This window comes from Eleutherodactylus coqui, chromosome 10, assembly GCF_035609145.1.
Source record: "Eleutherodactylus coqui strain aEleCoq1 chromosome 10, aEleCoq1.hap1, whole genome shotgun sequence".
In the NCBI taxonomy this organism is placed as follows: Eukaryota; Metazoa; Chordata; class Amphibia; order Anura; family Eleutherodactylidae; genus Eleutherodactylus; species Eleutherodactylus coqui.
The window spans coordinates 96,440,039-96,462,628 of record NC_089846.1 but is presented as its reverse complement, the minus strand read 5'-3'; the positions used below and the strand labels follow the sequence as shown (position 1 = coordinate 96,462,628).

At 44.9% G+C, this 22,590-nt stretch overlaps 1 protein-coding gene across 2 annotated transcripts; it reads left to right on the top strand.

Annotated features, from left to right (window-relative positions):
* Positions 1-1,166: 1,166 nt before the first annotated feature.
* Positions 1,167-22,102, top strand: PPP1R18 (protein phosphatase 1 regulatory subunit 18). 2 transcript variants are annotated; one of them, XM_066581568.1, is made up of 4 exons: positions 1,167-1,423; positions 3,221-4,618; positions 19,091-19,283; positions 19,380-22,102. In XM_066581568.1, exons 2-4 carry the CDS (start codon positions 3,359-3,361, stop codon positions 19,397-19,399), a joined length of 1,473 nt encoding a protein of 490 aa, XP_066437665.1. In that variant the 5' UTR covers positions 1,167-1,423; positions 3,221-3,358; the 3' UTR covers positions 19,400-22,102. The 2 variants fall into 2 exon arrangements, with proteins under 2 accessions (XP_066437665.1, XP_066437666.1); XM_066581569.1 differs by lacking the exon at positions 1,167-1,423 and adding an exon at positions 1,532-1,646.
* Positions 22,103-22,590: the final 488 nt, after the last annotated feature.

Here is a 22,590-nt window from a genome sequence, read left to right as displayed (position 1 = left end):
ATTTCTTTTTCTCTCCAAGAGATAAACCGACGACCCGCGGGAGTAAAGAACAGACACCCACGAGGCTTACGGATGACTTACTAAAGTCCCTTTTTACTGACTAAAATCGGACACTCTGGCGTGATCGAGGCCTTAGAGGTTTTTTATAGTTCTCTATGACCATCTGATAATCCAGAACGTTTGATAATCTGCTACCAGATAAGGTTGTGTTTACACGGGCGAGCTTCCTGTGCGCATTTTGTGCTTTTAAATATGAGTGTTTTTAAATATACAACGTTTTTCTCGCAGTGCTGCTTCAAAATCGAAGAATTGCGGCATGCTCTATTTTTTTGCGAGTCTGCAGAAATCTTGTCCATTGTTTCCAATGGCTGAGAAAAAAATCGTATTGCACTCGCATGTACATATGAGTGCGGTTTTCACACACATGAAAAAGGGGCATGAAATTCACATGTTCAGTTATGTCATGTGACTTTTTCGTAAATTGCATCGCATTCACATAGAAAATCGCAGTTTTACAATTTGGCTGTATTTACATGAATGTTTCCCGTGTCAGTTTTGTGGATTGCGAGACGCACAAAAAAAAAAATCACAAAAAAGGCCCAATTGTTTTAAATAGGTCTATTTATATGTGCGATTTTTCTCTCACAGCGATGCTGGAAGATCGTAAAAAATACCAGCATTTGCTATATTTCTGCGATTTCGCAGAAAACTCGCCCATTAGTTGCTATGGGAAGTAAAAAAAAAAAAAAGGATTCGCACTTGCACGGGCAATTTCTTTATTCTCCTATTGGAAAAAGATGCGATTTTTCACGCGCGAGAAAATGAAAGTTCAGTGATGTTATGCGATGTTCTCTCAAATCACATTGCAATCGCATGGAAAAATCACAAGTTTACAAGTGCGATACTGTTCCGCATTTCTCAGACTGATATCACGCAGACATGACCGTAAAAGAAGACGCCTCGGCGGACGCACGGGCAGAGAAGTGCTGAATTTGGAGGTTCTATGATGGGTTTTGTAATCGGGCATAAGAGGAAGTTGTCAGAGGAAGTGAGCACTCCGTATCGGAATGTAGTTCTGTCATTTCACCGGAGGCTCGGCGGTGCAAGGGTTAATGGTATCCCCCTCCTTCCTCAGGATCTCCACCCTCCCCCTCCCCCGGCTCCTTCTGTCTGTGAATCAGTTTCTTCTTCCACTCTCTGCTCTCCTCAGGGTGTTCTGGACACTTTCTGCTTTAAGAGATTTTTTTAAACATTTTTGTTGTTTTTTCCCTTTAAATCTTTCCAAAAATAAAAGTTGGAATAACGTCGCTGATCCGGCAGCGCAGCCGCCATGAGCAGGAGACGGTTCTGATTTACCCCCCATCTGTACTAAGATCTGTTCCAGCGAGGAATGAGCCTACGGACATAGCAGGAGGAGGATCTGGTATGTACATCACATGTCCCATGTAGAAATATTTCTAGGTATACGTGTAGTCATCATACAAAGGCGTGTGTCCGTAGGACCCGGCATTCAGAGGAGACGGCGCCACTTGTATGGTGACCGGAGGAATAATAGTATTACGTAGCAGGGGATCACCGATGATGCATATGAGCACCATTATACATCTGGGGACTTTCTTTGTACGCCCGGTCCACATCACGTATAGGTCGGGTCTCATGGCCCCATACGGGTCTATATGCGGACAGCTGCGCCTTTGTCTCCCTATTGTCTCCAGACAACCCATTATCCTAACTGTTCATCGCTTGCTGTCACATCTATCTTGATTGAGCTCTCCGACTGCTCTGATGAGGTCTCATTTCACTGTATGGTCTCTCCACCATCCCATTGTTTTTGGTTGCTATGTCACCGCCCTCCAAGAGTCTGTCTAGGTCCCATATTTATGGCACTGGACGATCTTGCCAGGCTGGTGATCCCATTGTGTTGTCTTCATCCTGGCACTGTCCTGTCTCGCCTACTGTCTCATTGATCTGTCCTGTCTTGCTCTATTGTCTTATTGCACTTTACTGTCTCATTGCCTTGCACTCTCTCGCTATACTGTCATTGCACTGTCTCTTTCTGCTGTCTCATTTTACTGTCTCATTACTCTGTTCTGTCTCTTCTCTACTGTCTCGTTGCCTTTGCACTCTCTTACGCTACTGTCATTGCATTGTCTCCTACTGTCTTATTGCACTCTGCTCTCATTTTACTGTCTCATTGCTTTGTCCTGCCTCACTCTACTGTCTTTCTGTCCTCTCTCTTCTCCACTGTCTCATTGCCTTTACACCTTCTCACTCTATCATCATTGTACTGTCTCTTTCTACTATCTCATTGCACTCTGTTATCTAATTTTACTGTATTTTACTGTCTCATAGCTCTGTTCTGTCTCTTTTCTACTGTCTCATTATAGTGAACTGTCTCAGTATCCTGTCTCATTGCTCTGTCCTATCTCTATTGTCTAATTGCACTCTAATGTCTCTTTTCTACTGTCTCATTGCAGTGTACTGTCTCACTTTCCTGTCTCATTGCACTGCGCTCTCGCTCTACTCTCTCTGCACCTTGCTGTCTCACAGTTGCCTTGTATGTTCTCCCTCTCTTGTTGTCTTCACTTGCATCAAGCTGTCTCACTCCATAGGCTCATTACACTGCACTCTCTTATGTCTGTTCTTGCTCTCCCGCGGTCTCCTTGCACTGTGTTCTTTCTTTTATGATTACGGTCTCGTTGTCACCCCTCCTCCTCGTTAACTGATAAATATTTGGCTTCAGTATACACAATTGTGGAATTAGGCGCCATCGTCCTTAATTTGCTGTTTACTAGTATTTCCCGTGGTAACAGATCAGTAATTAGCATGCATATCAGCAATGCTGTGGCAGGTGTAGAGTGCCAAGTGGGTGATGGATAATTACCATAAGATAAGCCCTTATTAGAGTCAAGGCTCCTCTGAGGCGGATATAGATGAGTGATTCATAGATGGCACTATATATTATGTCACCAATAGCGGGCTCATTTCATCTTTTTTTTTTTATGCTAAATTTTTGGATTGGTGGAACTACTAGATGTGAAAGTCAACGTCTTCATAAAATTACCCCCATCTCTGTGTCCATCTTTACTTCTTACTCTTCTTCTTTTATGTTACTAGTCAATTGCATCTTCAAATTACTGTAGTAGCTCGTATCTTGTCAGGTCTTTTTGTTTCCGTTTTTTCTGATCCTTAATCTTTATATCGTATTGTATTTCCTCAGGAACATCCAACTACAGGGAAGAACACTTGGTTTTCTCCTTCCACGATGCTTCCTTGGCAAGTAGTGATGATGGTGTCTGAGAAATAACTCATGAATTCCAGTTAATATCCAAGCACCACACTCCATAGCAGTAGGAAGATGATGGAGGTTCCAGACTGGAAGGTTCATCTTCTAGAAAGAAAAAGAAAGGAAGAAGAAGAGATGAGAAAGAAAGATCGGGAGGAGGAGGAAAGATTGGCCAAGATGCCTCCTTGGAAGAGAGAGCTCATTCTCCGAAGGAAGGCCAAGGCTGAGGCTTCCATGTTGGAAACCAAAAGTGACACAGAAGGAGGAGAACAAGAGGAAATAAACAGTGGTGGTGGGGAAGAAGAAGGAAGAGACAGCCGGGTCTTGAGAGAAAATATTGGACCCGTTCAAAAGAACCCATTTATCCAGCAGGAGAAACAAAGGCGGATTCCAGAATATTCCTGCACAAAGCCAAAGTCTACCACCGAGCAAACAGTCCATCGTGTTCCAAAGGTAGATGACTTAGTCAAAGATACAAATCTACTGAACGAATCGAAAGAGCAAGATGCTTCATTAGAGGAGCGCCAGTCTCCATCCATTGATGTTAAAGGGAGGGTGAGCAGACTGCTTAGCCGATTTGGGGGTTCAAGGACAGAAGACGATAGTAGTGACGCATGTTTACATCGGGTAAATGGAGAAGGAGAAGGGACAACCAAAGCTGTAGTGTCCACTCTTCCTGTAGTAGTGGAGCCTGAAATACAGGCCCTAAGTCCTGCAAACCTCACTCCACCTTCTCCTTCCGGCCTTCTTACTGTCACAGGAAGCCAGACTTTAACTCAGGAAACCACTCTCTCCTCCTACGTCACTCCTTCCTCTTCCTGTGTTGAATCGGAGCCATCTGAGCTTTTGACTTGTACGGCCCCCATGGCTAAAAGTGGGTCCAACACCAGGCTAAGCGTGATGGAAGAAGTGAGGCCTTTGCCTTTCCAGTTGCGTCCAGCATCTCCAGCCAGACAGTTAAAGCCGAATATCCAGGTTTCTCCAGTTTTGTCGAGGCCTGAAACCTTCAAAGTTATTGCTGGAAAAACAGAAGAAGATGGGGAAACCGGGCTCAGTCCTTCCAAAGTCACTTGTAACTTCCAGGCCGTCAAAAGAGTGACAGGAGAGAGTCAAGCTGTGCAAAGGAGGAAAGGAAATACAATTACAGTCAACCCACGAAAAGCAGCGGTCTGTGAGAATGGATATGCCATCACAGAGACTAAGTCCCCGGTCACCACCAAGAATGAGTCTGGCAAGAAACGTTACCCAACAGTAGAAGAGATCAAAGTCATTGGGGGCTACCTGGCTTTATCTAGGTCCTGTATGGCAAAACGCAGTCCAGACAAGAAGAAGGTAAGGGGCGGTTTTGCCTTATCCTTAACCCTTTATGCATTCATTGCAGTGTTATAGCACTACCGGCCCACATCTCATGCATCCTGCAATGTTTCTCTCCGATACGATGGTTATTATTTTCATGTCTCTCACTGAATCACACAGCGAACATCCCCTTTCTGATTTCCAGCCTGTGTCTGTGGAAATCTCTTCTTGTTTGTGTCCCAGAGAGAAATATGATAAATTCTTAACATGCTGAACCAAAAATTGCGACATCTCCTTTAGCTTTTGAGTCTCCGACCACAGATGTACGTCAACAGAGGTGACCAAACAGTTTCAGTAGCTGGCATGTAAATTCTTCTTTGACCAAAAGCCATTTCCCAATAAACATGAAAGCTTGTTCTACCGACAGCTATTTCCCCAACTCCCCCCCCCCCCCCCATACACATGAATGCTTGTTCTATCGATTCCACCCATATGTGTAAATGCTCATTCTACCGACAGCTGTCTCCCCCGACTCTCCACATACACATGAACACTAATTCCCCCGAATTCCCCCATACACATGGATGCTAATTCGCCTGACTCTCCGCATAGACAAAAATGCTCATTCGACAGCTAATCCTCCCAACTCCTCCCCTCCCCATACATATGAATGCTCATTCTGTCGACAGCCATTTCCCCTGACTGCCCCCATAAATATAAAGACTCGTTCAACTGACAATGCTTTTCCCTGACTCCCCCATACACAAAAATGCTAGTTTGATGACTATCAACTGCTCCGCCCATGTACATTAACGCTCATTTTATCGACTCCCCCCCCCCCCCCCCCCCCATACACATGAACGCTCGTTCTATTGACTCCCTCCCAACACACACATGAGCACTCATTCTACCGACAACTATTTCCCCCGACTCCCCCCATGCACATGAACGCTCGTTCTATTGACTCCCTCCCCCGTACACATGAATGTTCGTTCTGTTGACTCCCTCCCCGATACACATGAACGCTTGTTCTATTGACTCCCCCTCCCATACACATGAATGCTCGTTCTGTTGACTCCCTCCCCCATACACATGAACGCTCGTTCTATCGACTCCCTCCCCCCATACACATGAACACTCGTTCTATCGACACCAATTTCGCCAGACTCCCACCATACACATGAATGCTCGTTCTATCGACAACCATTTTCCCCGACTCCCCCCATACACATAAATGCTCGTTCTATCGACAACCATTTTCCCCGACTCCCCCCCCATACACATAAATGCTCGTTCTATCGACAACCATTTTCCCCGACTCCCCCCATACACATGAATGCTCGTTCTATCGACAACCATTTTCCCCGACTCCCCCCCATACACATAAATGCTCGTTCTATCGACAACCATTTTCCCCGACTCCCCCCATACACATAAATGCTCGTTCTATCGACAACCATTTTCCCCGTCCCCCCCCCCCATACACATAAATGCTCGTTCTATCGACAACCATTTTCCCCGACTCCCCCCCCCCCCCATACACATGAATGCTCGTTCTATCGACAACCATTTTCCCCGACTCCCCCCCCATACACATAAATGCTCGTTCTATCGACAACCATTTCCCCAGACTCCCCCCATACACATAAATGTTCGTTCTATCTACAACTATTTCCCCCGACTCCCCCAATACACATGAACGGGCAGTTCAGCTGAGCATTCATACATTTGCCATGGGACAAGTGGAGAAATTCAGTCAGACTCCTCCAGCGGTAGTTTACCTTCAGGAAGAACAAAAGGATTGCTTGTTGACATTCAATATACATCATTTTTCTTTCAGCCAACATCATCTGTCAGAAGGCCGCGATACATGTACGACATTTGGCCAGTCCCACCACAATGGCAGGATCAGATGACTTTCCCCTATTACATAATGCCTTTATAGCTCCTGGCCCCCCCCATGCAAAACCTGTTTAACAGCCCCCTAGGTACCATGGGCCAGTAATAATACTTGTGTACTCTTATGTAGCAGAGGGGCTTTGGACTCCATTGAGCATCGGGCCCGGGTGAAGGTTCTACCTCTGCACTCCCTGCACATCTACTATCTTACTGATTTGCTTGTAGGCTGGTGGCTTCCACAATTTAATTGCATAAAACAGAAATCTTTACAAAGCGTTAAGTCATAATCCATGCAATGTCTCTTCACAATTAACGGACCGTATCATTGGTGCGTTATCTCATTATTTGTATACCATTGTGGTTTTTCAGCCGTTCTCTGTGCCCCTTACGTCAGCTCGTGCCTCTATCTCTCATTGTGCCATTGGTGGCTTAAACAAGTTACAGGTCGTATTTAGTGTTCGTAAAGTTTCATCTGTGGGATACCAGCAGTCTGCTGTGTGAGCGAGCAGTCTGCTGTGTGAGCGAGCAGGCCGCTTTGTGTGAGCGAGCAGGCCGCTTTGTGTGAGCGAGCAGTCTGCTTTGTGTGAGCGCAGCTCCCTGGCTGCAGACAGCGTCCCAGTTAAATCTGTTGATTGTTCTTCCTTTTTATATAAAGCCCAAACCGCGCCTGTAAATCAAGTATAATAGGGTTCCATGAAATTACACCCAAAGGCCCTCAAAGCAAAAATCGTTTCTGCAGCTAAATGTCCCCATGTTCTTGGACCATCTTGGTTTGTGAAAACTTATAGACATCCAGTTGTAAACTATTGATGGCCGATGTTCAGGACAGGTCATCAACAGATTGGTGGGCATCCATCGCCCAGGACTCTCACCGATCAGCTGTTAGCTGGGCTGGCAGGCTTGCGCACTGAGCAGATCTGTGTAGGAAGCAGACAGCTCTGTTTTTACTGCAGTGGCCAGGCTTGGTATTACAAGCAAAGTTCCTATTTCAGTGGAAAATTGGCCTGCAATACCAAGCCTGGCCACTGATATTGGCCAGGCTTGGTATTGAAGGCCTGTGACTACTACATTCAATCACTCACCACAGCAGTGACAGTTTATAGCCTGTGATTGGCTGCAGCAGTCACATGTCCTGGTCAGCAGCAACCAGGAAGTACCCAGTGGCTATGAAGCAATTTTAAGTTGTAGGACCCCCCCCCCCCCCTCCCCCTCATAGGGTCAGGAGAAGGCTGCTTCTGTATAATGAAGGGTGGGGACAACATTTTATTCTGCTATGGGCCATCATCACCTACACTGTACACCGCCGATATGATTTGCAGTTTTAATGCAACCGCAGTTTCAGAAGAATTGGTGACAGGAAAACACCGGTCCTTAAGAAATTGTCTTCATGACAAAAGTTCCTTTAGCTGCAGGTTTCCTTTACTTGTTGCGTACATGTAAATATAGGAAGGTACCGAAACTGTACACAGGAAGTGCTTTTGGCGAGATGCTTTCTGCAGATTTACACAACATGATGTGACTTTGTGACCCTTTCAATTAGGATTCTAGTATTAAAGGGCCAGTCCATCGGGAGCTCCATAATGATATGTTAGTCAGCACCTACAGGGGTCATTAGCTGCTATTCATTTTCCTCAGATCTTGCTCTTGGCTGAGTGTTAGCTCAGCTGCATTAGTATAGAGTTGTGATCTGGGACTACAGGTCATCTACAGTCTATGGGAGCCTGAAGTAGTCTGAGACACACCCCCTGCCTTACCACTGGTTCAGACTGCTGCTCTCCTTCCCCTCTGCAGCTTAGCCTCCTGTGATTGGCTGCTGTATATAACACAAGCCCAGCAGGAAGCCAGCGCATGCAGAGAGGATTTATATTACAGGGTTGAATGATTATAAATGACAGATACTAAATCATCAGTGAGAGAAAGGCGATTATCAGGACAATGCCAAATATATACTGAAGGGATTGAACCTTAGTAAGGGGGAACCAGGAGGGTCGCTTTAAGTTACCTATTAACATCAAATAAAACTTTATCATTCATTAAAGGGGTTGTACCATAATTGCAAGTTATCCCCTATGCACAGGATAGCTACGGGATAGGGGCAACTTACTGATCAGTGGCAGTCAAACCGCTGAGTCTCTCACTGATCCCAACAACAGGGTCCCATGTTCCCCTGGTACAACCTCTCTAAGGAACTGGTGAGATGAGAGACCAATGGGATAACCTTCTGTGATATTACCGGAGCAATGAACAGTCCGCCATTGAGTTCATCTACTTACCATCATAGCATGCAGCCTACAGAAACAAAACGTGAAGTTCTTGGGCTTCTGGGGCAAAATATTTACCACCACAAAAAGATATCACACCCAGGTGCAACCCTTCCTTGAGACAACATGAGATTGCTGCCTCAGGCGGCATCTGCAGGACCTCAGAGAGGGTCAAGTTGCTGCCATGCTAGTACTTATTTTTTACCAGCCATATTAAAGGTTGGTAGAAAATAACTGCTGGCTGCAAGTCGGTCAGGAAACAACCCAACAAGAATTTCACTCCCTCCATCTGCAGCTCTCTTCCAATGGCCGCCACTGTTGTAAGCAGTCTGTGGCTCCTGACCTCTCCCCCTGGTGACCATGCTCCTGCACGATGGAGTGAATTCAATGCTCGTCTAGTTGCTGCTTGAGGTCCACTATGGGGGACATTGTTAATACTTGATCTACTATGGGGTGTCTATTACTACTGGGGTGACCATGGGGGATACTATTACTACTGGGGAAACTAACAGGATCAAAATTACTCCTGGAGCCACTAATGGGGTTTCTATTAATATAAGGACCACTAAGGGGTCCTCATATTAATAATACCTGTTGCTACTCGGGCCACAATGGGGGGCACTATTACTACAGAAGCCCCTAAAGGGAGCACTATTAATACTCTGACCACTAATGGGGTCACTATTACTACTGAGGCCCCTAATGAGGCCCCTATTAATACTGGGGCCACTAACAGGGTCACTATTACTACTAAGGCCCCAGCACGGTCTGTATTACTATTGGAGCCACTAATGGGACCACTAATACTACTGAGGCCCCTAACAGGGTCCCTATTACTACTGGGGCCATTAACTGGGTCACTATTACTATTGGGATCATTAAGCGGGTCACTGTTACTACTGGGATAACTAACGGAATCAATATTAGTACTGGGGTTATTAAGGGGATCATTATTACTACTGAGGCCACTAACGGGGAACTATTACTACTGGGGGCATTAAGGTGGATATTGTTAGGGGCACCCCTGGTCAGACCTCTTGTTTCCCAGCATTGTAGCATTCAAGCCCTCACTAGAGGGGACACCTGCTTTTGGATAGTCCTCTTTTCTGCTGATCATTGGTGGGGCGGCTGTTAAGGATCCAACAATTTAGCTACTTGAACTTCTCCTGAGGCGCGATGTATAACTACATCCCCACGGTTGAAGAACTTCTCTCCATAGAACATCACTGTTTATATAGATCGGTCTTTGATCGATGTAGTTTGGGATCCTTTTGATTAGGTATCAGTGCCTTGTACCGTGTGTATGGACACCGTTGGACTTCAGCTGCCAATAATTCTATCTTCTCCTCATTTCAACTCGCTCAGAGCGGGCGTTACCGCAGAAGCCCATGATGTGACCTATACAATGTTCAGAGTCAGCAAGAAGAATGAAATAATCCAGATTTGGCCTTCAGTCCGTGTGACGTCGGGCGGACTGGCTGCTGGAAATGGAAGCAATGAGTAATAGGAGGTAGAAGGCAGAAAAAAGGATGTAATTACGGGGAGACAGCCGATAGCGGGCGAGCAGCTGAAACGTCTGAACCATCCAGGAATCATTTTAAGACCTTTGTGTGGTGCAGCTTCTCCTGTTACACATCTGGCTGAAAGTCCTTAAAGGGGTTGTCTGATAGTGACATTTTAAATGGCCGGGCGTGTGATAAAATAACAAAAGAATCGGTACTTACCTCTCTTCTCCCACCAGCGGAGCGGCTCCAGTGAAGACCCCGCTGTCAGCACAGACCGGAAATCAAGTGACCACTGCAGTCAACCAGAGGCCACAGCATCACCACCCGTTCTCCTGTCATCAGCACTCACATCCCGGGTGCCATGATGCCAGGAGTTTGCTGCAGTGGTCACCTGACTTCCAGTCTGTGCTGACGAGAGGTAAATACTGATTCTTCTGTTATTTTATCGCTGAGACAACCCCTTTAAATGGATATCATCATGTTCTGTATTCTGGTTGCAGCATTTAGAACGACTCTCCGATTTTAGGCCAAAATTCTGTCCCGAGACCACAGTGGGCTGGAGTATATTACCGGCAGTTGTTCTTCTTTGCCATCTGACCCGTTCCATTTTCCACTATCCACAATGGCTAGCGCAATTTTCAGACTCCCTAATTCCCATAGTGCATTGCTAGTGTTAGACCACTAATGCACTAAATCTGCTTTTTGATTGGCCACTGCTGCTCATGTGATCATCACTGGCTAATGAGAGAGTAGTGCAAAATGTGCAGTTAAGGCTCATTCATAAGGCGCTGCGTATTTATTGCCTGCATATTGCTTTTTTTGCAGTGTATTTTGTGCTTATATGGTTTTTTTTGCGCATATGTCCTCCATATGCACTACTTATTTTTCATATGTGCAAAAAAAAAAAAAGACAAGGCGGCCCAATTAATTTTGCCATTTTTTTTTAAAACAATGTCTCTGGAACTGCACATTTACGGGCTTCCGTAGACTTTTATGGGCGCTGTTGGTCTTTGAATATGCGCAAAAATAGGACATGCTGCATTTTTTTTCACGCAACCGAAAGTTGAATGAAAAATACATTCGTCTAAATACTCCAAAGCAAATCAATCGGGTTTATTATGTCTGTATTACGTAAAAGATATGCACATAATACAGAACATAAATACGCCCGTGTGAATGAGCCTGTAGCCATCTTGGATAGCGGAAAACTGGAACCAGAGGCTGCAGAATGGGCAGAGAAGAACAGGTAATATACCCCGTCTCCCGGGAAAAACTTTCATACAGAAGCCAGAGCATCGCTTACGCCTCACGCACATGGGCGGATTAGATTTGCAAAATCCGCAATCGGCGTTCACGTGGGAGATGCGCTGTTCAAGACGCCCATAGGAAATCATGGAGTGCGGATTTGCGGATTCGGCAAGCGAAAAATAAATAGCAGCATACTTCGTTCTAGCACGGATTCCGCACGGATGGACTCCATTGATCTCTATGGAAGTGTTCGACCCGCAATGCATCCACAATTACGTTGCGGTTGGACTGCGGATTTGTAGGCGGATACTTCACAGGTTGCTTGGAGACCAGGCGGGTAGGTGGGGGAAGGCACCAATATCTTGCGACTTTTCTTTCCGCGCGGACAATCTGCTGTGCATCTGCGTACATCTGCGCAGAAAAAAAGTTTGAACCCAAGCATTTTAAATTACTTTCCGCAATGAATCGCAGGTCTTCCATGGCGGAAATCCGCATTCGGAATCCGTCCCTCCCGTGTGCATGAGGCCTTATTATGGGTGGGACAGATGAGAATTCTGTATGAACCCCCAACAAGACTGATACTGTTCTCTACCTGATGGGGCAGAGTGCGCGCTTTTATCTACTAGGCTCCCAAACACACTCAATGGTGTCTGCTATGCGGCGTCTGGCGGGCACTGAGGCTCCCGTCGGGTATGGTGCCATCCCAAGAGCTGAATTCCTGCCTGAATGAATGCGTCTTACAATGGAATTGAATCGTGCAAAATGGACCCCACTAATTATAATGGGGTCTGTCTGACTTCAGTTATGCCCTCGGTCATTTTCCCAAAGGAAAATAGTGCAGCATGCTATACTACTTGATCCTTGAAACATCCAACGAAGCTGTGAGCAAAGCCTTAAAGGGGTTTTCCCCCTTCTAGATGTTTTGATGCAGGAAACAGACAGCACCATATGTTGCCCAGTGGTCCAAGGTGGTACTGCAGGTTGCAGTACAAATACAAGCCACTGCGCAATGTACAGAACTGTCTGCTTCCTGCAACTAAACTGCTAGAAGCGGGACAACCCCTTTAATGCTGTAACATAGAAAGCTACTTGTAAATGGAGATGTGCTGTAGAGAGAACTCAGAGGACCCCTCCGCTCTTCTCATATAGCTGTTTTAGGAAATACTTGCATTCCTTATAAAATACCAATTCTAGATATATTTTCTCTGATCGTGCTGTCCCTTTTGTTATTCCTCCTGGAAGTGTATGAATTAAATGGCAACAGGCAACAAGCCACAATCCCGTTTCACTGATGTCCTTCAGTCTCTACATGTATGTGGCGCCAATAACACGTTTAGGTCTCACATGTTTTGTCGGCCCATCGATCTGCAAGCTTTCACATGAAGAGCCGCTCACCCGCTGCATGACACATTCTTCTGGAGCGGAGGGATCTGCAGAGACTTGCTGCCGGTTCCACCTCTCTGGGCCGATATCCTTCCTGCTTGTATACCTAAAAACATATGTTGTCCATAAGGTCTAATCAGGGTGCAGGTAACCTGATCAGTGCAGCGATGAGTCTAAAAATGAGGCTCATACTGAGTACCTCTGATGACCGTGTGGGAGCAGGGACCAAAAAACAATGGTCATAAGGTACGGCAATCGACAATGTCCACTCTGGCTGCAAGTGATTTATTTTGCAAAACAAAAGTGTCAAAGGGGTGGAGTCTACTGTCTATACGCCCCTTTATTAGAACCCTCCCATCTAGTAGCACGTTGGACATCAACCTCCATTGGCCTTCAGAACTACAGCAATTTGTGGTGTCGATTCTGCTGCAGGAATATCGGCCCCTGTGGACAGGAAGCTTCTTTTAGTTGCTGCAGATTAGATGGTGGTGATGACATGTTCTGACCAGCTGAAAGGAAGGGGTCATCGATTCATTCTGCTTGTGCCAAATTCTGACCTCCCATCAGCATGGTGCACCAGGGGTATGGATCCATCTGACCAGGACATGTCTTTATGCTGCTCCGTGATACAATTTTTTTCACTCTTTTACCCCCTGAAGTCTCGCCTTTCCATTTCTTTTAGACACAATGGTGCTGGAATTGGACGTCCACTGTTGTAGTAGCCCATTTGTGCTAAGGAACAGCGAGTTGTGTGTTTGGACACGTATGTTGGAGCTCCAACATTGTAGTCGGCTGACTGTGCAGCGCCTGTTGGTTAGAACGATTCTTGACATCCTCCTCTGACCCCTTTTTCGGTGATGAGTTATTTCTGTTCACAAGATCCCCTTTCACAGGATGTTTTCCTTGATCGCACCATTCTTGGTATACTCTCCACATTGTTACACGTGAAAATCACACCCGGTTGGCAGTGAAATCCTGGCCCAGCTAGTCTAGCACCGATGACTGGGTCTTGTTGGAAGTAACTCAGAATAAAGGGCTCGGGGCTATAATAAAAGGGCTATTCACTGTAGATGTATAGACCCTCCAAGACATAGCAGAAAGCGACAGCCAAGAACAGTTCCCACCCTGGTGGCCTCCCACATAGTCACCCATTTATGAGTCTGTCCACAGGCTCCCTCTGATAACCGCGGACCGGAGGGTTTCAGCACCTGCACTTCCTGGGCACCAGCATGCTTTAGAGAAAGGGGTTATACAGATGTACCACAAGGGTTTTGGAAGATGGCAAGAACCTCAAGTTCCAAAGAAAACCCACGAGACCCTAGAATGTACAGTCTTCATGCAGAGGTCACCTTGGTCACATTTAACCCTTTAGGCCCAACATGCGGTCCAAACTAATACAACTAAATATGAACTAGCTGTTCATAAAAATGATCACATGACCATTTAACCCTTATATACCGGTTGCACTTTGATAACATTGACTTGGAAAGTCAGGAAGCAGATGAAGAAGAGGGATGCCAAATATAGAGAACATAAGGAGATTATCAGCGCCCTGAACACGAATCTGTAGAGCGGAGGCCAGCCGGCGTGTAAACATCTCCGAATACCGCAGTAATATCAGAAGGCTGACACTAATTATATCGTACATTCGACATCCACACTCCCCCACACGCCTTTATCAACAGCACTGCCATGTTTTAGGTCATAAATTAAGATGACAAACGATTTGGGCACAATCTTTTTTCCTTAAAAGGAGTTTTCCGTTGCTGAGAATACCCGGCGAACTTTCGCCAAATAGTAAAACTTAATGTAATTAAAGGAACACCCCGAATAACACTGATACAAGTACAAGCCCTGAGGGGTGCTGTGTGACATGGTGACCTGTTCATCAAGCTGAGTTGGGTGGAGAGAAGTCAGAGGACAAGCCTCCTTGTGCCTGTCTCTATTTTTTATTCACGACCACAGAGTTTCAGAGTAAACTGCCATATGTGGGGTCACCAGAAATGGCCAATCACTTTAAAAAGTAACGCCAACAATCATTCACAATGAATGATGGAAGATCATAGGATGCCAAAGGTGTGATCTGCCTGTTGATAAATTTTGGCTGAGCACAGAAGTGTATGGCTAAATCTGGCTGCGCATGCCATTTTTTACAAGCCTGTAAAAAAAGAAAAAAAATTAAGGCATTTGGTGCTTTGGTGGCTGAGCCTCCACTAGTCTACACTTCTAGGTGCGCTTCCTAACACAGGGTCATGTGATCACTGCAGCCAATCACCGCCTCTGCTGCAGTGATTACCTGACTCTGTTAGGATGTGCATTCAGAAGTGAAGACCAGCAGGGAAGCCACTTGAACAATAGGAGCAGTGGAACCATGTGAATATACAGTACCTTTTGAATCCTGCTTTTTTTTATAGATCTGTGTCCCTTGTCAGCCAGTTTCATTTGGCAGGCCACAGGTGGGATTGTATGTAGGAACAATCCCACGGACATCTGAGAAGCCACAATTTAGTCAATCAAAATTTAATGTGTATGTCCAGCTATAAACCTAGATCTTTGTAATGAGGGCACTGTACTTACAGCAGCATGGTTCTCCTGATGGCTTCCTTCTGTTGGCTTCCCTCCCAGCTGTCAAAATGATCAAACCCTTATAAATGAATGGGATCTGCAAGTCGCCAATTGGACGCCTCATAGGTTTATTATTATGCTATTTCTGGTACCTTCACAGAGCAAAAGAAAAACTATGGTAGGAGATCCAAATGTCGCTTTCCAGTACACCTATTCCCCGTGGACCCTTCTAAAACCACCCATCAAAAATAAAATAACTCCAAAATTCAGGATCTGTGGTGGAGCGGAAGGATTGGTGCTGCACATCAGTAAGTGCCACCAGCTATATGAGTGCAATCGAGGGGAAAAAAGGAGGTTAGAAGGGTCACCGGGTCTAGAAACGGCAACGGAAAATCCTTATGAGGACTAATCCAGCAGCTGATCCATCTCCGCGATCAATACGATCTTTACGCTGGAGCGAATAGCTTGTTGTCATCTATTCGCGGCTCATCTAGAACGTCATTTAGATTGTATTCATACCGAGTCATTTTACACCAAAAGGGGGAAAAAACGAAAATATCTGAGATGGAACTTTTTTAACGGTGAAATATTTATTTAATATCTTCACATCCGATTAATTTTTTTTCTGTTTTGGAGCAAAACCTCCAAAAACTGCTGGTCAGAACAAGAACTAGAGGAGATGGTCTGAGGCCTAAGGAAGAGTTAAGGAAGAGGAGGGGCAGAGACTCTGAGAAGAAGTCTCAAGACATCTGGGGTCATTGGGGGAGGAGAGACAGCTGGGCGGGGAGGGAGTGGAGACCACAGAAGAGACTGCTGGAAATCCCCCGGGGCTGAGAGAGACAGAGATTATTGATGGCCCAAGGACAATGGACAGAGGGAAGAAAGGGAAGTGCAGGCCGCACAGCGGGACGGAATAATAAACTCCTTTATGGAGTGGAATCAGAAGATGTAATAACTTCTATAATGCGATTATTCAGAGAACTCTCGTCATTCCTCTTCTACATCATTGGTTCCCGTTATGTTAGGCCCGTTCGTCTTTCCTCACCCTCCATCATACCCTTCACGCCTCTGCTTCTGTGCTCCGCTACTTCCTGCCTCCCTTGGATAACCCCCTAATGATATAATCTTGTTACGGACACAGCCAATTAAGAGATTAACACAGTTAACCCCCTTCGTCGCACGCTTGCAATTAAGACTTAGGGCTCTTTCACACGATCGTATGCATTTTTACGTTTCACCCGTATGCGTCGTAATATCGCATGAATGAAGAATTGCCACGATGGAGTCCCGAACTTTAGCCGCATGTTTTCTGCCTTTCACATGGGAGGCTGCGGCGTATCGGCAAAAAAATACGGCAGCAGCCTCCCATGTGAAACAGCAGCAAGAAAATCTATCAATCGGCAGAAATCCTCGGAACGACTGCTAATGCTTAGATAGAGCCAGCTGTCTTCGTTTCCCAGTGTTGTACGCCAAGTAACTCCCTTTCCCTCCCTTTTTTTCCGCTTCCATAGAAGTGTATGGGAGTTTCATTGAAAGATTGGGTAAGATCTATATTTTGACGCAGCGTATAAAATGCGCTATTTTTCCTGGCATGATTTTTTTAATGTGCCCAAAAATCATTCATCCGCATGAAATAATTGAAATTCAATGCTTCAGATGGTCGCGATTTTTGGTGTTTTTTTTTCGAACGTGACTAAATAGTTGCTATATATGCACATATATATGGCCTTGTAGATAAGACCTTAGTTTGTAGACCATCTTACGGAGCTGCATGGACACTTATTGATTTCCATCTTTCTAAGGACCCATCCACTCTGGCACTTTCATGTACTTTTCATGTATGTAAGAAACGTACATGAAACACGTGTGTAAAAACGTATCGATCCATGAAACTCTACTTTTTTTGGATGAACATATGTCAGTGTGGACGGCCCCTAATATAGTACGTGTTCCGCATCTACGACTTCACATGTACCTCCTTTTATTAAATTAACCACTCCGCCCACCCCATGTATATTATTTGACTAAAGACACAGTAGTTCTGCTAGAACCCCATTTATTTACCTGTCCGTTTTGATCGCACTGCGCATTCCAACTCGCAATGCCAGACCGGCAGTCCTATCAGGTACTGCAGCAGAAAACTGAAATAATCAGTTCCCTGGTGCTAAAACCCCCTGAACACAGTGCTGCATGCAGGTGTTTGCAAGGGAACATGTGATGTCATCAGTGATGTCACAGGGTTTCCCTTTACAGAGGGGCCTTGGGGCATGCAGAAAAGATTTCTGGAATATCTGTGCATACAGATCAACGGTAAAACCCCAGCCACCAGTTTTTGTCCATTCTATATCCACCACTAAATGTCATTAGATCCTGTTTTTGGTGCTTTGAGTCTCTTAAATGGGAGGTCTCCTCCACTCACTGTCAATGAAATCTGAGGAGACCATCTACTGGACACATTCAAAGCACTGGGAGCTTTAACTAATGGAGGTCAGTGCCAGGAAACTGGGGGAATCGGCAGCTGCAAAGCTATGTAGCCGGCCCTGCCGAGCCGAGGATATGACACTTCCTCTTTAAGGGAGGGAGAAACATTTAATATAGGGTGGTGTTCTGAGCACTATAGTGACGTCTTACATTACATAATGAACACATCTGGTATCACACAAGAGTATTACTCATTTTATTGACATTATTCACTGGAAAACTACAACAAAACACTAAAAAAACGAGGATGAAATGTCTTTTCTTCATATTTCTATTTTCCCTAAATAACGCGACATCCACCCTAATTTTTGTGAATCAGAAACCCAATGTACCCCAGGAAACCCCTTTAAGTCCCGTCAAGACTTTTCTTATTCCCCGAGGCCACATTTCCGGTCTTCGGATTGGGTCTTGAATCTTCTTGTTTTGGGCCACTTTCTTCTATTATAAATGTATTTTCATATGAGTGGAGCTTTTTCTAAAGTCCAAAAGAGCCCAAGATTGGTCATTTGTACCAGCAACTTGGTTTGGTCTCTGATCTACTAGGTTATTATCCTGGTTGTCCATGATCGAGATTTTGCAGACCGCAGTCACCTTCTCTGAAGCTAGGACTAGACATGACCCAGAAGCTAGGTGGCCAATGGCTTTTGAAACTGTTGATCAAGCCTTCATCATGTTAATGCTTGAAGTTTCTTATTGGCTATGTTTGCATCTGTATTGGAGCCTCCCTCAAAAATTCCATCAGATTTTGTGGAAAAAACAGCACTATACATAAGACTGTGTTTCCATTGAAATGATGGACACCACGATGAAACCTGAGGGACTCCATTATAGGTCAGTGGGATACATTGTCCACCGTTGGTGTCTGTCGTGCAATGGATTTGGCACTACATTGTGAACTGAGCCTAAAACTGTCTAGCTGGCTCATGAGGACTACTGTACTTTACTCATCATCCCTTACCTACATTATATAAGGTATATATATGAGAACCAGGACACATTTTTAAACCAGTTTATGTATTTGAAATCCAAAAAATCCTTATTCCATCCTATGAGGACTACTTTATTCTGCACATTTCCAAATCTTATAACATCCACATTTCTACGCCCCTTTGTAAGACTCTCAACCCTTTCCAGTAATGTCCATTCTCCTCCCTTTTTGTTGTTAGATGAACATCTCCTTCCCAGAAGTGGATCTAGAGCGAACTTTCGAGTATCCATCAGAGAGCTCTTTGTTGGCAGAATACGGCCCGGCGGATGAGCCAGAGGTCTTGGTCACTCCATTTGCTCAGCCCGAGGATGATGAAGAAGAAGACAGTGCTCTGTTGGGAGGCATCTTAAGAAGGAAAGCTCTCATAGTTGGTGAGTAATGTGACCATAACTTTCTGTCTTCTGCACTTTTACCACATGATTTTGTCGTACTTTCCCATAACACGTCTGCATTCTGCTCTGTCGTAGATGAATCCTGCAAACGCTGAGCCGAGGTCACGAAGTGTTTTGGGTACTGAGCACCAAGCATCTGTGGATCCTGGTATTTCTGTACCAGTGGAACTGGCCATGTTTACCGATGAAACAAGCACACTTGACAAGCGAAATAGTGAAAAAACAGCCGTTACCATCGCAGCTGAGAGGTGGCTTTTGGTCTACCGGCGAAGACTTGCTTCTGCAGTTTGGTCAATATTTAAAGCAGGTGTCCTGATGTTTGGCTACCATTGACTATTCCAAAGGAGGCAACAACCACTGATCGCAGAATGAAGAGCATCTTGTTCGGCTAGGATTACCAATTCATTATTTATCAGTGAAACGATCCAAATCCTTTAACAGTGGATGAGTAACAATGATTTGTTCCTAAGAGACATTCATAGTGGTTGCGAGACTAGTTTTAGCCATATATTAGTATATTAACATGTTTAATTGGTTAATTGTGACAATATCTAGACTGATTTCATTTAGAGTTAGGACAGAGCTCGCGAAACCAACTAGTCATACACTATGTTGATAAAAGTATTGGACGCACATAGAAGGTGATGAAACTTGATTTTATTCACATTTCTCAATATGGTGTTGGACCGCCTTTGGCCTCAATGACTGCAGGAACCCTCCTAGGCTGCTTTTCACCTAATTCCCATAGATGTGTGGAGGAATTTGCCTTCATTCTTCAAGGAGAGCATCAGAGAGTGAGGCAGAGGGTTGATAGGCATATTGGGCTTACAAGGATACGATGTTCTAGTTTGTCCCAAAGATGCTCGATGGTATTGAGATCTAGACTTTGGGCTGCCCAATGAAGTTTGCAGACGTTCTGCTCCTCAAACCAAGCCTCAAGTATTGCCACGGGATAGATAATGCCACACTGTCTGGAATGTCTCTATACTCAATGGCTCTACTCCTTCCCATCAGAAGCACCCGTATGCCATAACAGAATCTCCTCCAGTACCCAGTGTTGAGATAATGCAGTCACGTAGAAACCACTCTTAATGCAACACCACACCCAAGTGTGGCCATCCGATCGGAAGATGGTGTACCATGATTCAGTTGTCCACAACACTTGCTTCCACTCATTTACAGTCCAAGAATGATTCTCTAAGCAGCATTGTAGGCACCTCTGTGCATTCACTGCTGTGATGTTGGTCTTGTGTGCAGCTGTTGGTAATCCTTTGCATGTAGTTCCCTATGGATGGTTCTGGTGCTAATGGATGTTCCAATAGCTTGTAAGACCACCTGGGCAAGTGTTTCGGCAGACGATTTGCGTGATGCTTTCACAGCTCGTACGTGTCTTGTTTGTCCACGTTCTGTCAGTTTACGACTTCTCCCTGAACGCGGCTGCACCGCACACACCGGATGGTCTCCATTTCCCAATAACATGGCCAGCAGTAGACTTTGGATGGCCCAAAAGTGTTGCAAGGTCCCGTACTGATTGGTTGGTGACATCCCACCACCATACTATATTGTCAGGTCTACACCTGGTAGCATCTCATAGCTTTTTGTACTGGGATATCCTGTGTGATACTTTCCTTTAAACCAAATGCTCACACATCTTACCTGACAGCACAGGATTGGTGGGGGGCCCAATACTTTTGTCAACATAGTGTATAGTAAAAGGGTTGTACAGGACTAGAAAACCATGGCGGCTTTCTTTCTTAAAGAGCACCACACCTGCCCATGGGTTGTGTCCAGAACAGTGTGGTGCTATTTTTGGTGGAAAGCAGCCATCTTGTTACCATGTAGCGTCTTGACTATTAGTAGAACAAGTTACTGTTACCAACCACTGAAGCATTACTAGTTAGAGTCCATCGGCATGTTCATCTTAGCTAGTTAGGCATTTAGTCAGTTTCTTCTACAGTTACTAGGGAATGTTTGATATTACTGGTCGATCAGTATTACTGGTGAGTGATACTCTAGTCTAAGGTACTGCTAATAGCCGATCTTATACCATTGGTAAAATTGAGTCGGTCGGGAATTTTTTTGTTTTACAAACGGCCACTGAACAAAGGACTTCCATTGGCTCAGGATTGTAACCGTTCTCGATGAGGACACACTGGTTCAGATTAATTCACACTGCTAGTTCTTATTACCGGCAAGTATTTCTTTAAACGGCTTTTTTTGGTTGTTTTTGTATTTTTTAATATATTTTTTAATATTTTTGTATTTTTTTATACAAGGAAATGTTGATAAACAAGCGTTTGCTACCCAGGCTTTAAGATTTCTTATATACGTGAGTGCCAATCCCCTTCTTATGATTGTTTGCAGAAAAAGAGGGGGCCCTACAAAAAAAAGACCCTTAGACGGTCCAGCCACTTTGAATGTGTCGCCATATTTTATTTCTTACATACTATTTTACTGTTATTGGTGGAAAATGAAGTCCATAGTTGAGACTCTTAAGGAGATGGTGCTGTATGCATAGTGATGGTTGCCATCGTGCGGACGATCTCACATCACTGAGATATAATCTCACGATGGCGACCACCAATGTGTGCTGCTGGCCGGTTTCCTGTGGGCTCACCGGACATCATCGTATTTCAGCAGAGGCGAGTCTTCTCAATAATGCACTGTGTTTTGCACTTAATTTTGAGTATTTTAATATAAATGTATGTTTTCTCATTGTATTTCTTGGATGGATGCGAGTCATAAATGAGATTTTGAAAGTCCATGCTGTAAAATATACCATAAAAAATATGATCCAACATTGGCCTGGTGTAGGTTATTCTTATAATGCATGGTGGGGGTCATTATCCTCTATAATTGTATGGAGATCAGCATTTTTCTGGAGCTGCTGATTTGGACAACCTTTTTTTTTACATCATGGGTCTCCAGAGCAGAGACGATCACAAGGGTCCCACTGCCTACAGTCTGAATGCCTTTGTAGGGCACCCATAGCAATAAACGTGTGTCCTTTGACTAAAACTGTTTCCCTGAAAATAAGACCTACCCTGAAAATAAGCCTTACCCTTATTTTTCGGGGAGGCTTAAAATATAAGCCCTACTCTGAAAAGAAGCCCTAGCTGCATTACATTAAAAAAAGCAATTCTTACCTGGCAGCTTCGGTCCAGACCCTCTTGCTGCTGTCCAGGGCTCTGATTACTTCTTGGTTATGCGATCCATAAATCCCACCTCCAGGAAGCGATGGCTCTGATTGGTTCTCGAGCACTGCTCAGCCAATCAATGCAACGCT